The 15560-nt window shown below is 38.9% G+C and overlaps 3 protein-coding genes across 4 annotated transcripts in view; 2 read left to right on the forward strand and 1 right to left on the reverse strand.

Moving 5' to 3' along the window:
• Positions 1-3744, forward strand: part of LOC137974798 (small G protein signaling modulator 1-like) — a 31605-nt gene extending 27861 nt beyond the window's left edge. For both annotated transcript variants that reach the window (XM_068821779.1, XM_068821780.1), the window contains exon 21: positions 1-3744. This exon is cut by the window's left edge and continues 347 nt beyond it. The gene's annotated coding sequence lies outside the window, so the exon portion shown is untranslated.
• A 2440-nt stretch (positions 3745-6184) lies between these two features.
• LOC137975948 (uncharacterized) lies at positions 6185-10280 on the forward strand. The gene is made up of 5 exons (XM_068823161.1): positions 6185-6343; positions 7195-7230; positions 8807-8841; positions 9010-9088; positions 9762-10280. Exons 4-5 carry the CDS (start codon positions 9053-9055, stop codon positions 10014-10016), a joined length of 291 nt encoding a protein of 96 aa, XP_068679262.1. The 5' UTR covers positions 6185-6343; positions 7195-7230; positions 8807-8841; positions 9010-9052; the 3' UTR covers positions 10017-10280.
• Positions 10281-10375: 95 nt separating this feature from the next.
• LOC137975946 (sn-1-specific diacylglycerol lipase ABHD11-like) lies at positions 10376-15497 on the reverse strand. Its single transcript, XM_068823160.1, has 5 exons — positions 15353-15497; positions 13446-13593; positions 13036-13368; positions 11886-12073; positions 10376-10741 (listed from the first exon to the last, which is right to left on the reverse strand). Exons 1-5 carry the CDS (start codon positions 15469-15471, stop codon positions 10570-10572), a joined length of 960 nt encoding a protein of 319 aa, XP_068679261.1. The 5' UTR covers positions 15472-15497; the 3' UTR covers positions 10376-10569.
• Between the last annotated feature and the right edge of the window lie 63 nt (positions 15498-15560).

Below are 15560 nucleotides of genomic sequence, written 5' to 3' on the forward strand. Positions count from 1 at the left end.
CAAGAATTATTTATTCAGCCTTGTGGCTTCAATTTGTGTATCCCCTGAGATGTGTCATTAGTGCAGAGCCATGGCGACCCGGTGGTAAAATTTGATTGGCGGGAAGGGTTAGCTTTGTATTAGGAAGTTGCCATTGTTGGAGAGCAACTTAGCCTCTTATGTGACACCTTTAAAAATCCATTTAAGATGAAGGATATACTCCAGAGGAAATAGTATTCTGAGATCGTTGTAATCACTCATATTTGTACTCGTCTTCAACTGAAATTGTCTGTAAATAGTAAGAAACGTATATATATAGATAGATATTATGTTTTGTCAATTCAGTAGTGTATATTTTTAGTTAGTGGAAGTTAAAGGATATTATGAAACTCGTAAAGTATTTGTTTTCCGTACTAGGCTAACGTAACACACGTTTAAAACGTTTAATTATTGGTCGGTGTACTGAGGGTTCCAATTCAGCTTGATAGTGAGGCAGTGAGGACAAGAACAATAGAAACACGTTAGAGTGAATGTGAAAAATATTTACGCATATCATCCACTTTCCTTTGTCTTTGTCCTCTAAGCCTCTCTTTCAAGCTGAATTTTAATGTGTCGAAAAAGGCTTATTGGAATTGCTTCAATTAAGACACGTGGATGAGATAGATCAACGCCTTATTAGCTCGTGGTTTGTGACTTTACTGGTCAGTTTTTCTTCCATGGCAACCTCTTTTTGCCATAAATTGTCACAAACAATGATGAGATTTACCTTTCGTCACACTGACCAAATGGGCGTGACAAACGTCCAAGAAGTTAAAAATTCAAACAGTACGTCGTAAAGTTAATTGAAAAAAATTGGCTCATAAATTTCTTTCTACGGCACTCAGACAGTGGACTTGTGAATCAGGCTTATTTCCACGGATTTTCCTTGGCAGTCTGTCGGGACGGAACGAAAAAAACCCAGGCAATTTAGGGAGTGGCAACTGAAGCTCACGGGTCATGTAAATCTCTACTGTCCTCGTTTTGCTTGTGGGTGGGGTACCTTCTCCAAATCCCCACTGAGAGTCCATGAGAATAGGCCTTTTGCAAAAACATTGGTCACATGACTCATAATTGGTGAACTTGAAGCTCGGGCTCTATAAATTCCAGAAATGGAAAGAACGTGTTTGAGTTATCCAGAATGCAAATTTTCAGAGAAATACCACGTAAGGTAAAGATTTTATGATCATTTAAACGCTAGAGAATAGACCATATTCGTATTCTCATTATTGGACTGGAACTACAAATTTGGACAGAATAAAATGGAACAGCAAACCCCCATCCCCCCCCCCCCCCCCCCAAATCAAGGATGAAACCGCGCAAAAGCCAAAACGCGCCATTTCCCCATCCTTGATTTGGAGGGGGTGGGGGGGGGGGGTACAAATTTCCCATCTATTTTGTCCAAGATTGTAGCTTGCAATGAAGGCTAATGCGGGGGGGAAAATTAAAAAGTAATTGCATTTGAAAAGAATCCCCCCCTCCCCCATTAGCTTCCATTGCAAGCTAGTTTTAGTCCAATACTGAGAATACGAATATGGTCCTCTCTCTCTGCCGAGGCTCAAGGACACGCGAGGTACACGCGGGCGTAAAAAAGGTGAGTGCCCTCTAGTGGGATTTTCCATAATTAAGCGCCAGAAACAGAGCTGAGATTCCTATTCTTACCAAGGGTCAAATAAGCGAGAATAAAAAGTGCAAGGGTGGAAATTTTCGGACTGTCAATCCGCGAGGGAAAAAATAAAAAGTGGTTTGAAAACTTGGGAAAATACAAGGATTTGTATGAAAATCATTGAGGCATGATTGGAGGGCAAAGCGTCTTTTTCCCATTGAAATTCTAATAATTTCTTTCAACTGTAAAAACACCAGTTTAAACGATATGCTTATAAAAATCGGCATGGTAATTTCATGTACTCAGCAGAATCATCATCGTGTTTTTGAAAAAGAGGTCAAGTGACCAATTGTTGCAAAAGGCCTATTGCCTTTGTAAGAATAATGAATTATTTATTTAAGATGTATCGGTGTCGTGCTGTTTGGACGATTACTTTTTGCTTGAAGGAGTTCAGTAAAACAGCGGAGTCTTTTACTAGTAACAATTGACATATCAACAGACAACGCTTACAATGAATTTCTCTTCAGAAGACTCTTCCGATTTAGAATGTCTAGGAATTGTGCTCAGCGCTACACTTTTCTCTCTGCCAAAAAAATTATCTTTTTGGTACTAAGGAAGCATTTTGTGTCGGATTTGAGACTGTACATGTTGGACGAGAGGGGTTGGGTGTCAAGAGGCGGAGGATGGGAATAGTCTGTCCTCTCGGTCCCCACCCTTAATGGGAAACTCTTGAAAGTTCATTCCTAATACTGCACTTTAAAAATGATTGCAAACAAATTCTGATTGCGTTTTTGCTTTTAACCACTGGTAAAAATTTTTTTCCAAGTTTTTGTGATAGCGAGGGAAAACCTCGCTTTGGGTACGGAGTGCTCTTATAGTTCCCCGGCCGTTTGTTTTAATAAACACTTATTTTTATAGCAGTTTCTTCGAAGTGCGCTCATTGTTTTATATTGCAGGTGAAGTTTCTTTGATTTTGCCTTTCCTCTGCTATCTTCCTTCTAAGTATTGTAACACAAGGGGAAAAAAGGGATAATGTTATTTCTCTTAGAGCGACTTTCGTATGACCAGTGTTCGGAATTTGTTTCACGCTTTTCGCTTTCCAAAAAGTTCCATGGAGAGATGACGTTGCTTGCATCCGTGTTCGCTAAGCCAATGAAAAGTCGCGCTCGTTTGTTTTTGTTTGATAAGTCAATTAAATGTTGTTTACGTTCTGTTTTAAAGTTTATTTTTCAAAGTCATATGAAAGTCGCTCTAATGTGACTACGTTTTTGTCGCTTATTCTTATTGCCTTGTCAATGAAATGAAATACAACCGATTTGCTCTTTCTTTTTATGCAGTTTAGTTAGGTTTGTCTTTTGTGTTTGATTGTCTTAAGCGCCTTTAAAGGCTAGGTGAACATTGTTGAAGAATCATTTTCTGGGATTGCTGCTGAAGTGGCTAAATTGGGGTGTTTCTGCAGGTATTGAAAAGCATTTTTTTTTGGGTCACTCGGGATTAGTCTTTATTTGGAGTTCTTTTGTTTTACGTAATTTCTGCTCCGGTACCTGCAGAAGCTGCCCAAAATTGAGAAATAATGCTATTAGCCACTATACTCTTTGTTGGTCCCTCCAAAATTTGCATAAGCATCGTTTTTATTTTCTCTTGGAACTTATAATGGTCCCGAGAGAAACTGGAAACAATGCTAATGTAAAATTTTGGAGGGACAAACAAAGAGTATTATTGTATTTTTGATATTGGCTAATACAGCGGAAACAAAATTTGGAGAGCAATTGCAAAATACCCCGCAACAGCTCATCACTATAATTGTTTCTCCTAGGCGGCATTCTTTGAGGAACGAGTCGGAATACAATAGAGCTTATTCTTATTCAATGAAGTGCAAATAAGTTGCAGGGTATTCTGCAATTTAGCCGATCCTTGTGTTGAAACTGGCAAACTGGACACTTGCGCCAGTGACGTTTCCGCAACAATGTCTCCTAGTTTAGACAGGCATGAAGAGTGTTTAACAATTGAGAAAGAGTCCAGTATTGCTGATCTTAGAACAAAAAAATGTACAATTGAATGGGAAATCTGAGAGACTATTAAAACTCATCTTTTACTGGCCTATTCTGAGGCATATTCTGACATTTCGTTTTCATTTCATTATTTCAGCAACTGCGCTACGCTTTATATAATTTTTGCGTTCGATGAAGGAGAACGCATTGTAATCGCGTCGGTCCCAAGGGATGCCCCTCTGGTATCGATCGTGATGCCATACGCCATCTTGCTCCGGCACAAATAATCGATCTCATCATTATATGTGGGTGTTTACTTTAATAGAAAATGTACAAACCGATTCTCCCTAAAATATTCAACTACTTTCTAATGCTTCGTCAATGGCAAAACAGGAATCCAACCCACCTCCCTAATCTTGATTGCTGCTGGTAATTACCAATGTGTAACAGTGCACCCTACCCTTGGTTACGCAAGTGGTAAGTGTCGAGCCCCCTTTCTTGTCTTGAGTACAGAGACCATTACTCATGTAGGAGACTACTTGTGACACAGAGTTAACTGGATAGAGTGTAATGTGAAGTGCTATATTTCTATCCCATATGAACCATGTGAGCGTCAGCCCTACTGATGGAAATGGGCCCACACAAGGACAGAGAAAAACTCTCCGCCGCTACTACCGGAGATCTAACCCGAAGGTCGTGGGTTCAATTCCCACCCTGGTCAGAGTTTTTCTCTGTCCTTCTGTGGGCCCATTTCCATCAGTAGGGCTAACGCTCACACGGTTCATATGGGATAGAAATATAGCACTTCACATTACACTCTATCCAGTAAACTCTGTTTAAAATATAAGTGCTACACGGCCAACGCTTGTATAAACGTAACCTTTCCTTGTACTTGTGACACAGGCTCTCCAGACAGCCATTTTCAGTGGTGATCAGGGTCAGGGGTTCCCCCCCCCCCCCCCCCCTTTAAAGCTTGGCAAAAAAGGTGTGAATCTTACCCTTTGTTAGCAGCATAGGTTGCTCAGTTATTCTTATAACTGGTAACTGAGCCTTTTCCTGGTCGAAAAATGCCAAAACGGCTACCGTGTTGGTGGCTTGTTTTGAAAAGAGGACATTTTTGCAAAACCTCGTACTAAAAGGACGACGATGTCACGTTTTTCCCGCCAAAATGACACTGGTTTGCGCGCGCTCACTGTTGTTCTATGAGAAAATCTCGCACTCGTAGTCGTTCTCGTCCTCTGTTACCAGGTCTTAACATGACCGCAGTGGAACGTTGCGACCTGAAGCCGCATTGTGATTCAAGATATGCCCTCTCGAAAAGTTTCCTGAGTTTGCTCATGGCCTCAAGAGCGAATAGCACCCTGAAAACGGAGATCACTTTATAGTTATTGCAGGCACTGCGATCGCCTTGTTGTTTTCGTAGACAGTGACAAAGTCAACTTTACAGTTTCTCATGTCCTTTGGAAGTTCCCCTTCTTCCCAGAAGTGACACAGAAGAGAGTGCAGATGTACGTATAAGGACTGGACCCCCTTTCCACTCTTGATGACCTCTGCAGGAATTCCGTCCTACCCTGTGGGCAAAGCCCCAATGACCTTGCTAAATTCCTCAAGGCTAAGCGCTTCACTCTAGCTTCTCCCTAACAGGCATGCGTTCCTCTGTTTCAAGTATTAGAATTCTCGAATATTAGAACTCACACTTTTGAGGAGCATTAAGATTTTGGACATTTCTCTGAACAGATTCCCAAGGTATTTCGGAAAAATAGTGAGTTGACATGGTTGAGTAACGAACGAAATGATATGTGAAATGAATCATATAATGAACTGCGGATATGAAATCAAGTGAAGCTATGATCCTCGCATTTATGAACGCAATTGTAGCTATTGCGTGGAGAACTGAGCCTGAGGTCACGGGTTCAAACCCTGTTGAAGTCCTAAATTTTTCAGGCTACTCTAAAATTGCGCTTATGACTGCGAGGATCGTAGCTTCACTTGATGTGTGAGTAAGATAGAAATAGTATAAAGTTTGAGGATTTATAACTCCTATCATTTTCTCCAGAGTTTTTCGACAATCTCATTTTAAGCAAATGTCCCCTAACATTTTCGGGAAAAAAGGACGACTGTGTAATATCAGGAGCCCATGACGAGGAGCAAACAACAGCTCCAGACTGATTCATTTGTGGAAACCATTTTAGGCAGATTAAGAAAATAACACAAATAGCGGTGATAAACATTGTATTCCAACGCATTTTTATAAAACTTGACGTTTCGTATGCAACATGTACGTTTTATAAAAATGCGTTGGAATACAATGTTTATCACCGCTGTTTGTGTTATTTTCTTAATCAAGCTACGATGGCCTAAGAACAAGAGTTTATACGATACCATTTTAGGCAATTCTATCAAATTTTAAGAAATCCGGTCGCTGGATGGCCCTGTATTGCGTCCGGGTCGAAAAGAAAGCGAACTGTTCATGCATGCGATCCATGACCCAGTACCCCTCGTGCACTTTAGCATGTGTCGGATATGCTCGGAAACGTCCGATGAGATTCCGACAAGTTAACATTGTCCCAGGTCGTCCCAGGTGTAAGCGCAAGTGGGAACGACGGATTGCAAGATGTGGAGTCTGCTCCGGGTGTCGGTTTTGCTTCTTGTCTCCTTTTTTTCAGGCACTGTGATTTGTAAAGATAGACAAGACGCCAAAAGTGGGTCAATTGTGAGAGCTCGCTTGGAGGTTAGTTGAGGCATTTTACAAATCATTTGAGCCTTAAAGAGCTACTAGTGTAAGAGGTTTCCTCGAAATCTATATTAAACGTGCACTATGAGGTGTTCGTACATGTAAGCTTTGGAAAGAATATAATATCCTTTTTCTGTTTTTTTTTTTTTCAAGTTTTGTGAAAGCTTAAGGTTTTCGGTTTTCTTGTGTGTTTTTCGGACCGTCGAACTGCAGTTGGCTTAAGCCTGTTTAAGCAAGCCCTACAGTAGCACCATCGATCCGTACTCATCCAAGCTTGTATCATTCACCTAACGAAGACTTGCTTATGTAGCAGATATGCCGAGATGTTGACAGAAGTTGGGTAAAGTGTTATTTCATCAAAAGTTTCTCCACCTCGGAATGAGCTTGCCGTTTGGCATCTTATCAGAATCTGTTTTTCGTTGATACGGAGCTGGAAAGTAGGGCCGCGATAGCGTGGCGAATCCTCTTGTCCCAACAGGTCCTGTTGCATCCCAAATTAGTGAAGTGAAGTGTGTCTTGGCATGAAAATTTAATCCGCCCCTTTGTGGTTGATGGAAGTAATATGATGCCAGTTGTGAAACTGAAATAGTTTGTTTCAGGAAGTACTAAAGATTATTAATTTTGCTGATCTCTTTAATTATTAACCACAAGGTAATTTCAGTTGATTTCTTTGTGTTCCCTTTTTCCCGTTCTTTGCTGTGCAGTGAAATCAGGTGAAATTTGAATGAAAATCTAAAAGTTGTGAACAGATTCCACGAAAGGGAAGTGAAAATTTAAGGAAGAATTATTTTTGTGTAGAAAAATTGCTTTGCCCAAAGACTTCCATTATCATTGTTTTATTCCTCCAGACATGTGGTGGATGACGCTTGAATTCTCTTCCAGAGGTACGGTCTTTTTCCTTTCATAACTTTTTACATGTGGCTTACGTTTCATGAATATAAATTATTAAATCTGAAAATTTTCATGCTTTTGAAAGTTGTAGTTTGGTGACAAATAGGCTGATGTGAACAAAATTTAAGGACGGTGCCTACTGTTGTTATTGCGTATATATATATATGTTCTGCGCATCTAGAGATATTCGGATTTCCAATGGGTGGTGGTTATTAATACAGGGATATTTTTGCACGGTTTAAAACTATGCTGAGAAACTAGAACTTAGCAAGTGCTCTTGGCATCCAAAAAGAAAATTAGGGGTAGCCATGCATTTTCCAGAGATAATTAAGCTTCAATTTGGAAAAGAATGCCATACAATGATTTGCATTTTAAAGCTTTTTACAAATATGGTTGATTAATTATCTTTGAGAAATGCGTGGTTACCCCAAATTTTCCTTTTCGATTTCAATAACACTTGTTAAGATCTGCTTTTCCTGCATATTCAGTAAGCCACGCAAAAATACCTTTGAATTAGTAGGCATTGTCCTCAAACAATGAGGTCAGCAAAGATTCCCTTTTAGCTACGTCCAAAAAAAGATGGATTCATTTTGCTCCATTGGTTTACTTTCAAAGTTGATAAAACAACCTAATGTTATGAGACAGAGCCAATTATCACTTGCAACTACTTATTGAGCTTGATATATAGGAGTTAATGGTCATGGGTGGTATTTTTTATTTTATTTTTATTTTATTAAGCTTCGCCGAAATGTAATAAAATGTAAATTAAATAACTGGCGGGGAGACCAAAACTGCAGAAACCATTTACTGTGGACCCTGAACTAAAAGAAACTAGTGCTTAAAAGACTCAAATAATCTGCATTACCTAAAGCATGTAACTAATAGCAACAGGAGGTGTGGCTGGAAAGACTGTGCACACAGTTGCATTTGAGGCAAACAGTTTTCCAGGATCAAGGGTCCTCAGGGTCATAAGACATCACAAGAGTGCTGGAGTAGTAATTGTGGAGAAGCGCCATGAGTTCATTTCAGACTAATTTGTTTGTTCATTAAGTGTGTGGGCAGAGCCTTCCAAATTCTAGAGGCCGGGCTAAAAAACGAGTGCTGGCACGTTATGGTCGTACAATCCGGGGGACGGAAAGCTGGCACATTCTTATCCCTAGTGGATCTAATTACACGTACCGGACCTATAGGAGTTGGAGGACTTCGCTCGGTACATTAACTAGGCCATTAACACATTTCAAGAAGAAAACTACGTCTTGGTATCCATGTCTCAGAAAACACATGTTTGTTCCAAGGGAGGTCAAGAGCCACCCAAATTTACTTGTAAGCACAAAGTTGTGATATGGGTGTGTGTGGATCTTAGCATTTTGTAACTTGAAATAAATTTAAGCAATGCGATCACTACCCAATCACAAGCCAAACATAGCTTTTCTTGAAAACTGGTTGAATTTGTGCACAAGAAAGAACGTGAATCATCTTAAAAATCATCACTGTTCAAGGATTCTTGTTGTAATAACAGCAGTGTGAGAAGTTACAACTGTCCATTTTACTTTTCTGTTGTGTTCACAGGTGAAGGCTTTCATTGGAGAGTTATTGCCTCATTAGTATCCTTTATTGTGTAAAAGATAATCAAGGCCTTCAATAATGTTACACATGTACAGTGCACTCCTCTTGGGGAGGGTGAATGGCCACTGAAGAGTGGTCACCTTCCTCTTTCCTAGGAGCGCTATGTAAGTCATATTGCTGATGTTTTTGTCCTTAATGAAACAAAGCCATGATGTGAAGATCAAGTATATCCCTGGCAAGGATCCAACAATGATATTTTTGGATGCTGAGAATAAAGTTGTTCTGGTGTGTCTTCATTTTGAACTAATCAATTTTTTATATATTTTTTTATATTGTATGCATTTCATTTCACTAAAAGGCAGACTGCACAGAATGTGCAAGTACAAGGAAAGGTTACGTTTATACAAACGTTGGCCGTGTAGCACTTATATTTTAAACAGAGTTAACTGAATAGAGTGTAATGTGAAGTGCTAGATTTCAATCCCATATGAACCATGTGAGCGTTAGCCCTACTGATGGAAATGGGCCCACACAAGGACAGAGTTATTTCCATCAGTAGGGCTAACGCTCACATGGTTCATATGGGATTGAAATCTAGCACTTCACATTACACTCCATTCAGTTAACTCTGCACAGAATGTGGACCATAATCTTGTTGTTCAGATAGTGGGAGCATTTTCGTTTGCTAAGAGGATAGACTACTTTTCAGTGTTCATGTCCAGCCAGTATGATGATGAAAAACCTTTACTCTCTTTTCAAAGAGCAGGGATTGAAGTTCCTGGTGTCTTATGTCACACTTGGTTGGGATGGAAATGCTTAGAGAAATGTTACCTTGGACCACAAGCTTTTCTGTAATCAGAGGGTTATTTATGATAGAACGCTTTATGGTGTTTGATTTGACCCCATGAGTGTCCTTCATATGTGAGATGAAATCTCTTTGTGTTACATGTTTTACAAGGAGGAGGATGTTTCGGAGAAGAGTATGGAGGAGATCTGTCAGATTCTGGAAAAACATGGCATGGCAAAATCCAAGGAAGCAAGAAGTGAAGTGCCTGAGGAACTGTGGGAAGATGAACCAGAGGAGCCTTATGAACCATGGGAAGAGGAGGAAGATAGAGATCTTGAGGATGAGGAAGGAACTGAATGGCCTGAAACAGAAGAATTTGAAGAAGAGGAAGAGGGTGGTTATACTACCGAACACACAGAACTCTAAAATATAGGAACATTTCAGCAGTGTTGTTTGGAAGAAGACTGCCTTGATATTGTCACAGAGAAATATTAGTGAGTAAAACAGAGTTTTTTAAGGCTTTCTGGTCAACCATGAACTTAAAAGGTTTCAAGATATAATGATGCAGTTGTGAATAAATCATTGTAACGGTTGCTGATGGTATCATCTTGAGACCTGATGAGAATGGTGATAAGAGCTGTCAAAAATGCTGTTTATGGAAAATAGATTAAAAGTGCAAATATTTCAAAATGTTTTGCCTTTTTACTCTTGACCAACCATGCACTAAGGCATATTGTTTAATTGAGGTAAACAAACCATCAAGAAATAATGTTGAAAGGTGTGAGCACACTAAAATTATTTTATTTGGTCGTATTTACAAAAAACCCTAGTCAATGTCTTGTGTATGCATCTTGGTGGTAAGTTTGGTTGGCCTTTTAGTTGCATCTATATCTGCTAATTCAGGAAGGAACTGTCATGCCTCGCAAATTTCTGTGGCCTTTGGAAAGGGAACACTATCAACTCGTTTATCCTGAAATTATCAGTTTTCATCTTGAAATTCATTATGATCTTGAAGGCATTCATCAAGGAACTCTGTTACAGTTTTTGCAAATTCCAATGGTTTTTCTGCATGAGGCCAGTGTCCACTGTCTGGGATAAATTTTAGGTCAGCTCTTGGAAAAAGTTTCTGTATACCAGCAAATTCTTCAGCCCTAGAGAAAGGGAAAATTCTTGATGAGATAATGCAAAATACCCTGGTATTGGAGATAAGCATGCTAATGTGTGTGCTGCTAAATTAAATGCAACTAAATTCAAGCTTTTAATCTAGTTGTGATTTTCTTGGGGGGAAAATAATCGGTTACTGCAGCAACTTAAGCAGATGCAAGAAGCTATAAAATATCACATCCACTGAGCACCTTAACATGGTGTGTTAAGTATATGGAATCACATGGGCCCAACGACAATTACAATAATTATTAACCCATTGACCCCTGAGAGTGATACTCGATAGATTTTACTCTGTCTAATTATGCCAGACTATTATACTCTTTAATGGAGGGCTCCCTAGAGCATTTGAGGCGTGAATGGGGGATTAATTTCACGTGCATTTTCAAAATTTTCGCAAAATTCGTGATGAGGGCAATTTGGAAAACTTTTGAAAATGCAAGTGAAAATATCCTTACATTTGTATTTCCCAAAGGGCACACTGTGATTACCTGTGTAACACATAAAAAGCAAAATTATTGAGGGGAGCCCATTCAAAGCCGTGACCAATGACAATCAACTTAAATAACCCATCACTTCAACAAGCACTTTAATCTTAAAATTACTGTAAACACTGTCATTTGGTTAAAGTTCAATTCAAGAAATCATAATTTGCTGTCAAAAGAAATAAGCTAGCACTTAAAATTTTATATGTGGACAAAAGGCAGATTAATCAGAATCAGAATCTGCAAGAAGATTCGCTTGCTCTGGATAAGCAGCTGTTAATCAATCAAGTAATCATGCCCGTGTGATTATGAAAAAATGCCCTCTGTCTCAGCTAATCAGCATTCAGTAATTTTGCCCCATATGTGTTAAGCAAAACGAGTTTTTGCTTGGAAGATTGGATTCACTGGGTCCTCTTGATGTTTTCTGTCCCTTTAATTCTTTCTCCGATTCCACCCAAACAGTGTTACAAGTGGCTAAATGACTACAGTAGGCATATGCAAATATCTAGATTACTGCCTGTCATGGCAGCATTATATTTTCTGAGGTCAAAGGACTATGATTGGTGGCTGAACTGCACATACACCCATCCTCCAATCAGCTCGGCAGTTGTTAGTGGCTGGCTAAGGTTCTTGTTATTCTACTTACTGAATATAGTCTGATCTGCTACCACCAATAAAAAGCGTTCTTCCATTGTACTTCTGATGTGGAAATTGTGTTGGAAAACCTGACACTTCAGAGATGTTATTTTCTATGGCTTCTAAATTTATTCTCCATTTGAATCCAGTTTCACCTTTCACAAGGTTTGTTAAGAAAAATGACCTCAAAAATGCATTCTGTGAACAAAACGTCACAATCAAATGAAGCAATAGCTATTACATGATTATTCATAAATTTTGAATCTCGGATGTTATGTTTCTAGCATTCTCAATGGCTCACTCAACCTCAGTCTCGTATACCATGAACTGCTACAGCGAATAGGTTTAGAAACCACGTTGGAAAACCGTCGTGTCCAGAACATGTTGATATAACATTAAATGCTTGTTTTTAAGGCACCGCCCCCACATGCATTCAGGAATTCGTTAAAATGAGAAATAACAAGTACAATTTAAGGGGCAATAATATGCCATCACTGCCAAAAGTAAATACTACAAAGCATGGCTTAAACTCTTTTAAATATTTCGCCGTAAAACAATGGAATACTGGTAGTATTCCAAATGAATAATAATTATTGCGTTTAAAAGCTGGAGGCTTACAATTTAATAAACAAGTGACAAACATTAAATTTTAGTTACCTAAATTTTGTAATTTTAGATACCAGATATTTTATTCATATTCTTACATTTTTATGTATATATTTCTTTTTTCTTTAATATTATTTTGTGGAAAACCTGTAACATAGCTTCAGCTAAGTGTTTCTACCCACGTTAAATAAAGATTATGTATGTATGTATACCATCTGACCTTGTGTGCAATCTGATTGTCCCTGTTGTCTCATAAACTAATAATAATAACATTATTGAACAACTTCCAGTTGTTTCGTTAAATTGAAAGAGTTCCAGCTTGTTGGACATGAGAGTGCTTACAGTCAACTTGATGCAAATGCGTGTGATGTTGCCTATTTTACCATATTCTCAACGTTTGCTTAATCAGGAATATTTTAAATTCGATTACTTCAACTTGAGGCAAAGAAGGGGAAAGAACTGCATTGAATGTCCACACATGCCCAACAAATTCCCTTTTCCTCCAATTTAATGAAAACAAGTCTTTAAATAATTTCTAAATCAGGAAAACTTACTGGAACAACATCCATCAACAACCGTTCAGCATCTTGCTTGTTTTTGACAAGATTTAAGTTCATGTTTCGTTTTGCTGTTAAGTACCGTGGAATATCATCGTCTAATGTTTGTTTTGTTGGCGACATATCAACAACTATGAGACTGTGTACATATTCTGGATGAGATAAGGCCAACGTCATAGCTGTTTTTCCACCCATACTGTGCCCCATCACAACAGCCTTTGGAAGCTCAAGTTCTTGAAATAGATTACACACATCCAAAGCCTGAACATGGTAATTCATTTCCGTACTGTGCTCACTTTCCCCATGATTTCTTGCATCTATGGTTAGAATCTGCAATGAATTAAGAAGACTTAGGTATTGGTGATAAATCAGATGAAATTTGCATAAAGAAATGAACTAAACAGTACCTTTCTTCCAGTGTCCTTATGGAAGCGTTTTGCTAGCGTTCTCCAATTTGTTTTAGATCCAAATAGTCCATGAAGAATCACCAAAGGAGGCAAGTCTTCTCCATCAGAACTTGCATCAGTATGGTCATAAGCTATTCTAACTGGTGAACTTGAAAAAAAACAAAGGATGTCACCAACTATTTTTTTCCCTGATGCAACTGTCTTTTTATTTTGTGTGATATGCCAGAACTGGGGTGTCTTGAAAACAAAGATCCCTAAGACTTGAAAATGAAGAAAAGTAACCCAAAACAGGGGCGGATCTAGCATTTTTTGAAAGTGGGGGCTGAATAAGAATACTAATCAGCGCGCGTTAGCGTGCCTCGGTAGCGCCTTCGGCACTATTTTCTAGGGGGGTCTGGGGGCATGCCCCCCCCCAGAAAATTTTGGAAATTTTGGAAAGTAAAATATCAGGATTTCATATATTCTATATACAAGGCTAAAAGTTAAAAAATTAAAATGTTCAAACCAAACGTTTTCGGCTGTTTGCCATCATCAGGGTTAAAATGGGTGACCGTCCGCGCGTACGTTGTATATAGAATATATTTTACAGGATTTCATGTTGAATAAAATTATAAGTTGTGGTTATAATGATGCATGGTTTGTGACTCTTCGCTCCTAAGTCACAACAGCCTTGTAAGAAACGAATGAAGTTTCTGTATACCACAAGTGCGCAGGATGGTGATCTTTACGTCTGCTTTCTTAGCCATTTTCTGAATCTTTTCATGCACTGAATGCGCAAACACTGTTTTTGCATCCTTGCGCATATCTGCCAGCTGATCTTTCACAACGTTAATATGCCTGTATGCCTCAATAACATCCAATGTCGAACCCTGTAACGAACGGCTAAGTCCTATCCTAAATCCAAAAAGATGCTTGGCAGTGTAAAAGGCAGCAATGAACACAGGGTTCTTGATTTGATGGAACAGCACATAAGCACGTACGTGTCACAATGTTATTCTCATTGTACCTAACCAAAATATATATAAATATGTATACAGACATTAAGATTTTACGTTGTTACAGTCTCTGTAAAATAGGATGACTGTAAACAAGTAATTCTCATCCAGTCTTCTTCGTCATTTCAAAAGGATAACATTAATGCCGGTAACGTTGAAAGCTTTTTCGCACAACTTTGGTCATACTATTAGTGAAAAATCATGCTTTAGCTAAAAAAATCAAAAGATCCAACAGACTGCTTACAAAATTATTAAATTATTGTATATTTTGACAAAAAATAAATCTCCGACGAACTGAAAGGGGGGGCCGCGGCCCCCTCAGCCCCCCCCCCCCCCCCCTCCCCTAAATCTGCCCCTGCAAAACCCTCAATTTAGCTAACCCTAGGTCTAAAAACCAACTTAAGACCTAGTTAGGCCTAGGGTTAGCGAAATTGAGGGTTTTGGGATAATTCCTTCGTTTTTGAGTCTTACGGTCTTAGGGGTGTTTGTTTTCAAGACACCCCCAGAACTGTGCTGATTTTCGTGTAACTAGCTGAGGTGACAGAGTGGTCTAGTAAAATTTAAAAATACATGCAGCTTGTTGCTTTGAGAGGAACTGATAAATGAGCCAAGATATAATTGCAATATTATTCGTGGTAGTTTTTGTAGATACTTTTCTGGGACCTTCCTTTAAATTTGACTGGAGATTCTTTTAGACTAAGTTTGCAATGACTTTATAATAAAATTCACCAAAAATTTTTAATCACCTATTTCAAATTATCACTGCCATTTTAGACAGCGAGTCTGCTGTCTCTTATTGTAGAATCAAATATCCCCAAGCATGTGCCCAATAACTTTCCTCTATGAGTAGCGGGAGGACACTCCAGTCCAACGTGAAAGGTGTATAAAAGTGACGTCAAATCATTGTCCTACCTTGCATTTAAAGAGCTACAATGTAAAACGTTGTGAACTACTGCTATACATCGACATCCAAAGAAAACTCTTCGCTTATCAACGAAAGAAAGCAATTTATTTAGTCTGAAATGGCCCATTACACACAAACTGCCAGGCGTTTAACGCAAATCTTCAGAACCAGGCCTTCTATGTTAACTGAGAAAAGCCTAGGCTAAGCCATTGCCCC

This window comes from Montipora foliosa, chromosome 11, assembly GCF_036669935.1.
Source record: "Montipora foliosa isolate CH-2021 chromosome 11, ASM3666993v2, whole genome shotgun sequence".
Lineage (NCBI taxonomy): Eukaryota > Metazoa > Cnidaria > Anthozoa > Scleractinia > Acroporidae > Montipora > Montipora foliosa.

Excerpts from the sequence above, each read along its gene's own strand:
- LOC137975948 (XM_068823161.1), top strand. The coding sequence starts at position 9,053 with ATGATATTTTTGGATGCTGAGAATAAAGTTGTTCTG. Across the intron at positions 9,089-9,761 it reads CTGAGAATAAAGTTGTTCTG|GAGGAGGATGTTTCGGAGAA; the intron begins GTGTGTCTTCAT and ends ATGTTTTACAAG.
- LOC137975946 (XM_068823160.1), bottom strand. The coding sequence starts at position 15,471 with ATGGGCCATTTCAGACTAAATAAATTGCTTTCTTTCGTTGATAAGCGA. Across the intron at positions 12,074-13,035 it reads TGTTGATGGATGTTGTTCCA|AATGCATTTTTGAGGTCATT; the intron begins GTAAGTTTTCCT and ends TTTTGTTCACAG. Across the intron at positions 10,742-11,885 it reads AGCAGATCAGACTATATTCA|GGCTGAAGAATTTGCTGGTA; the intron begins GTAAGTAGAATA and ends CCCTTTCTCTAG.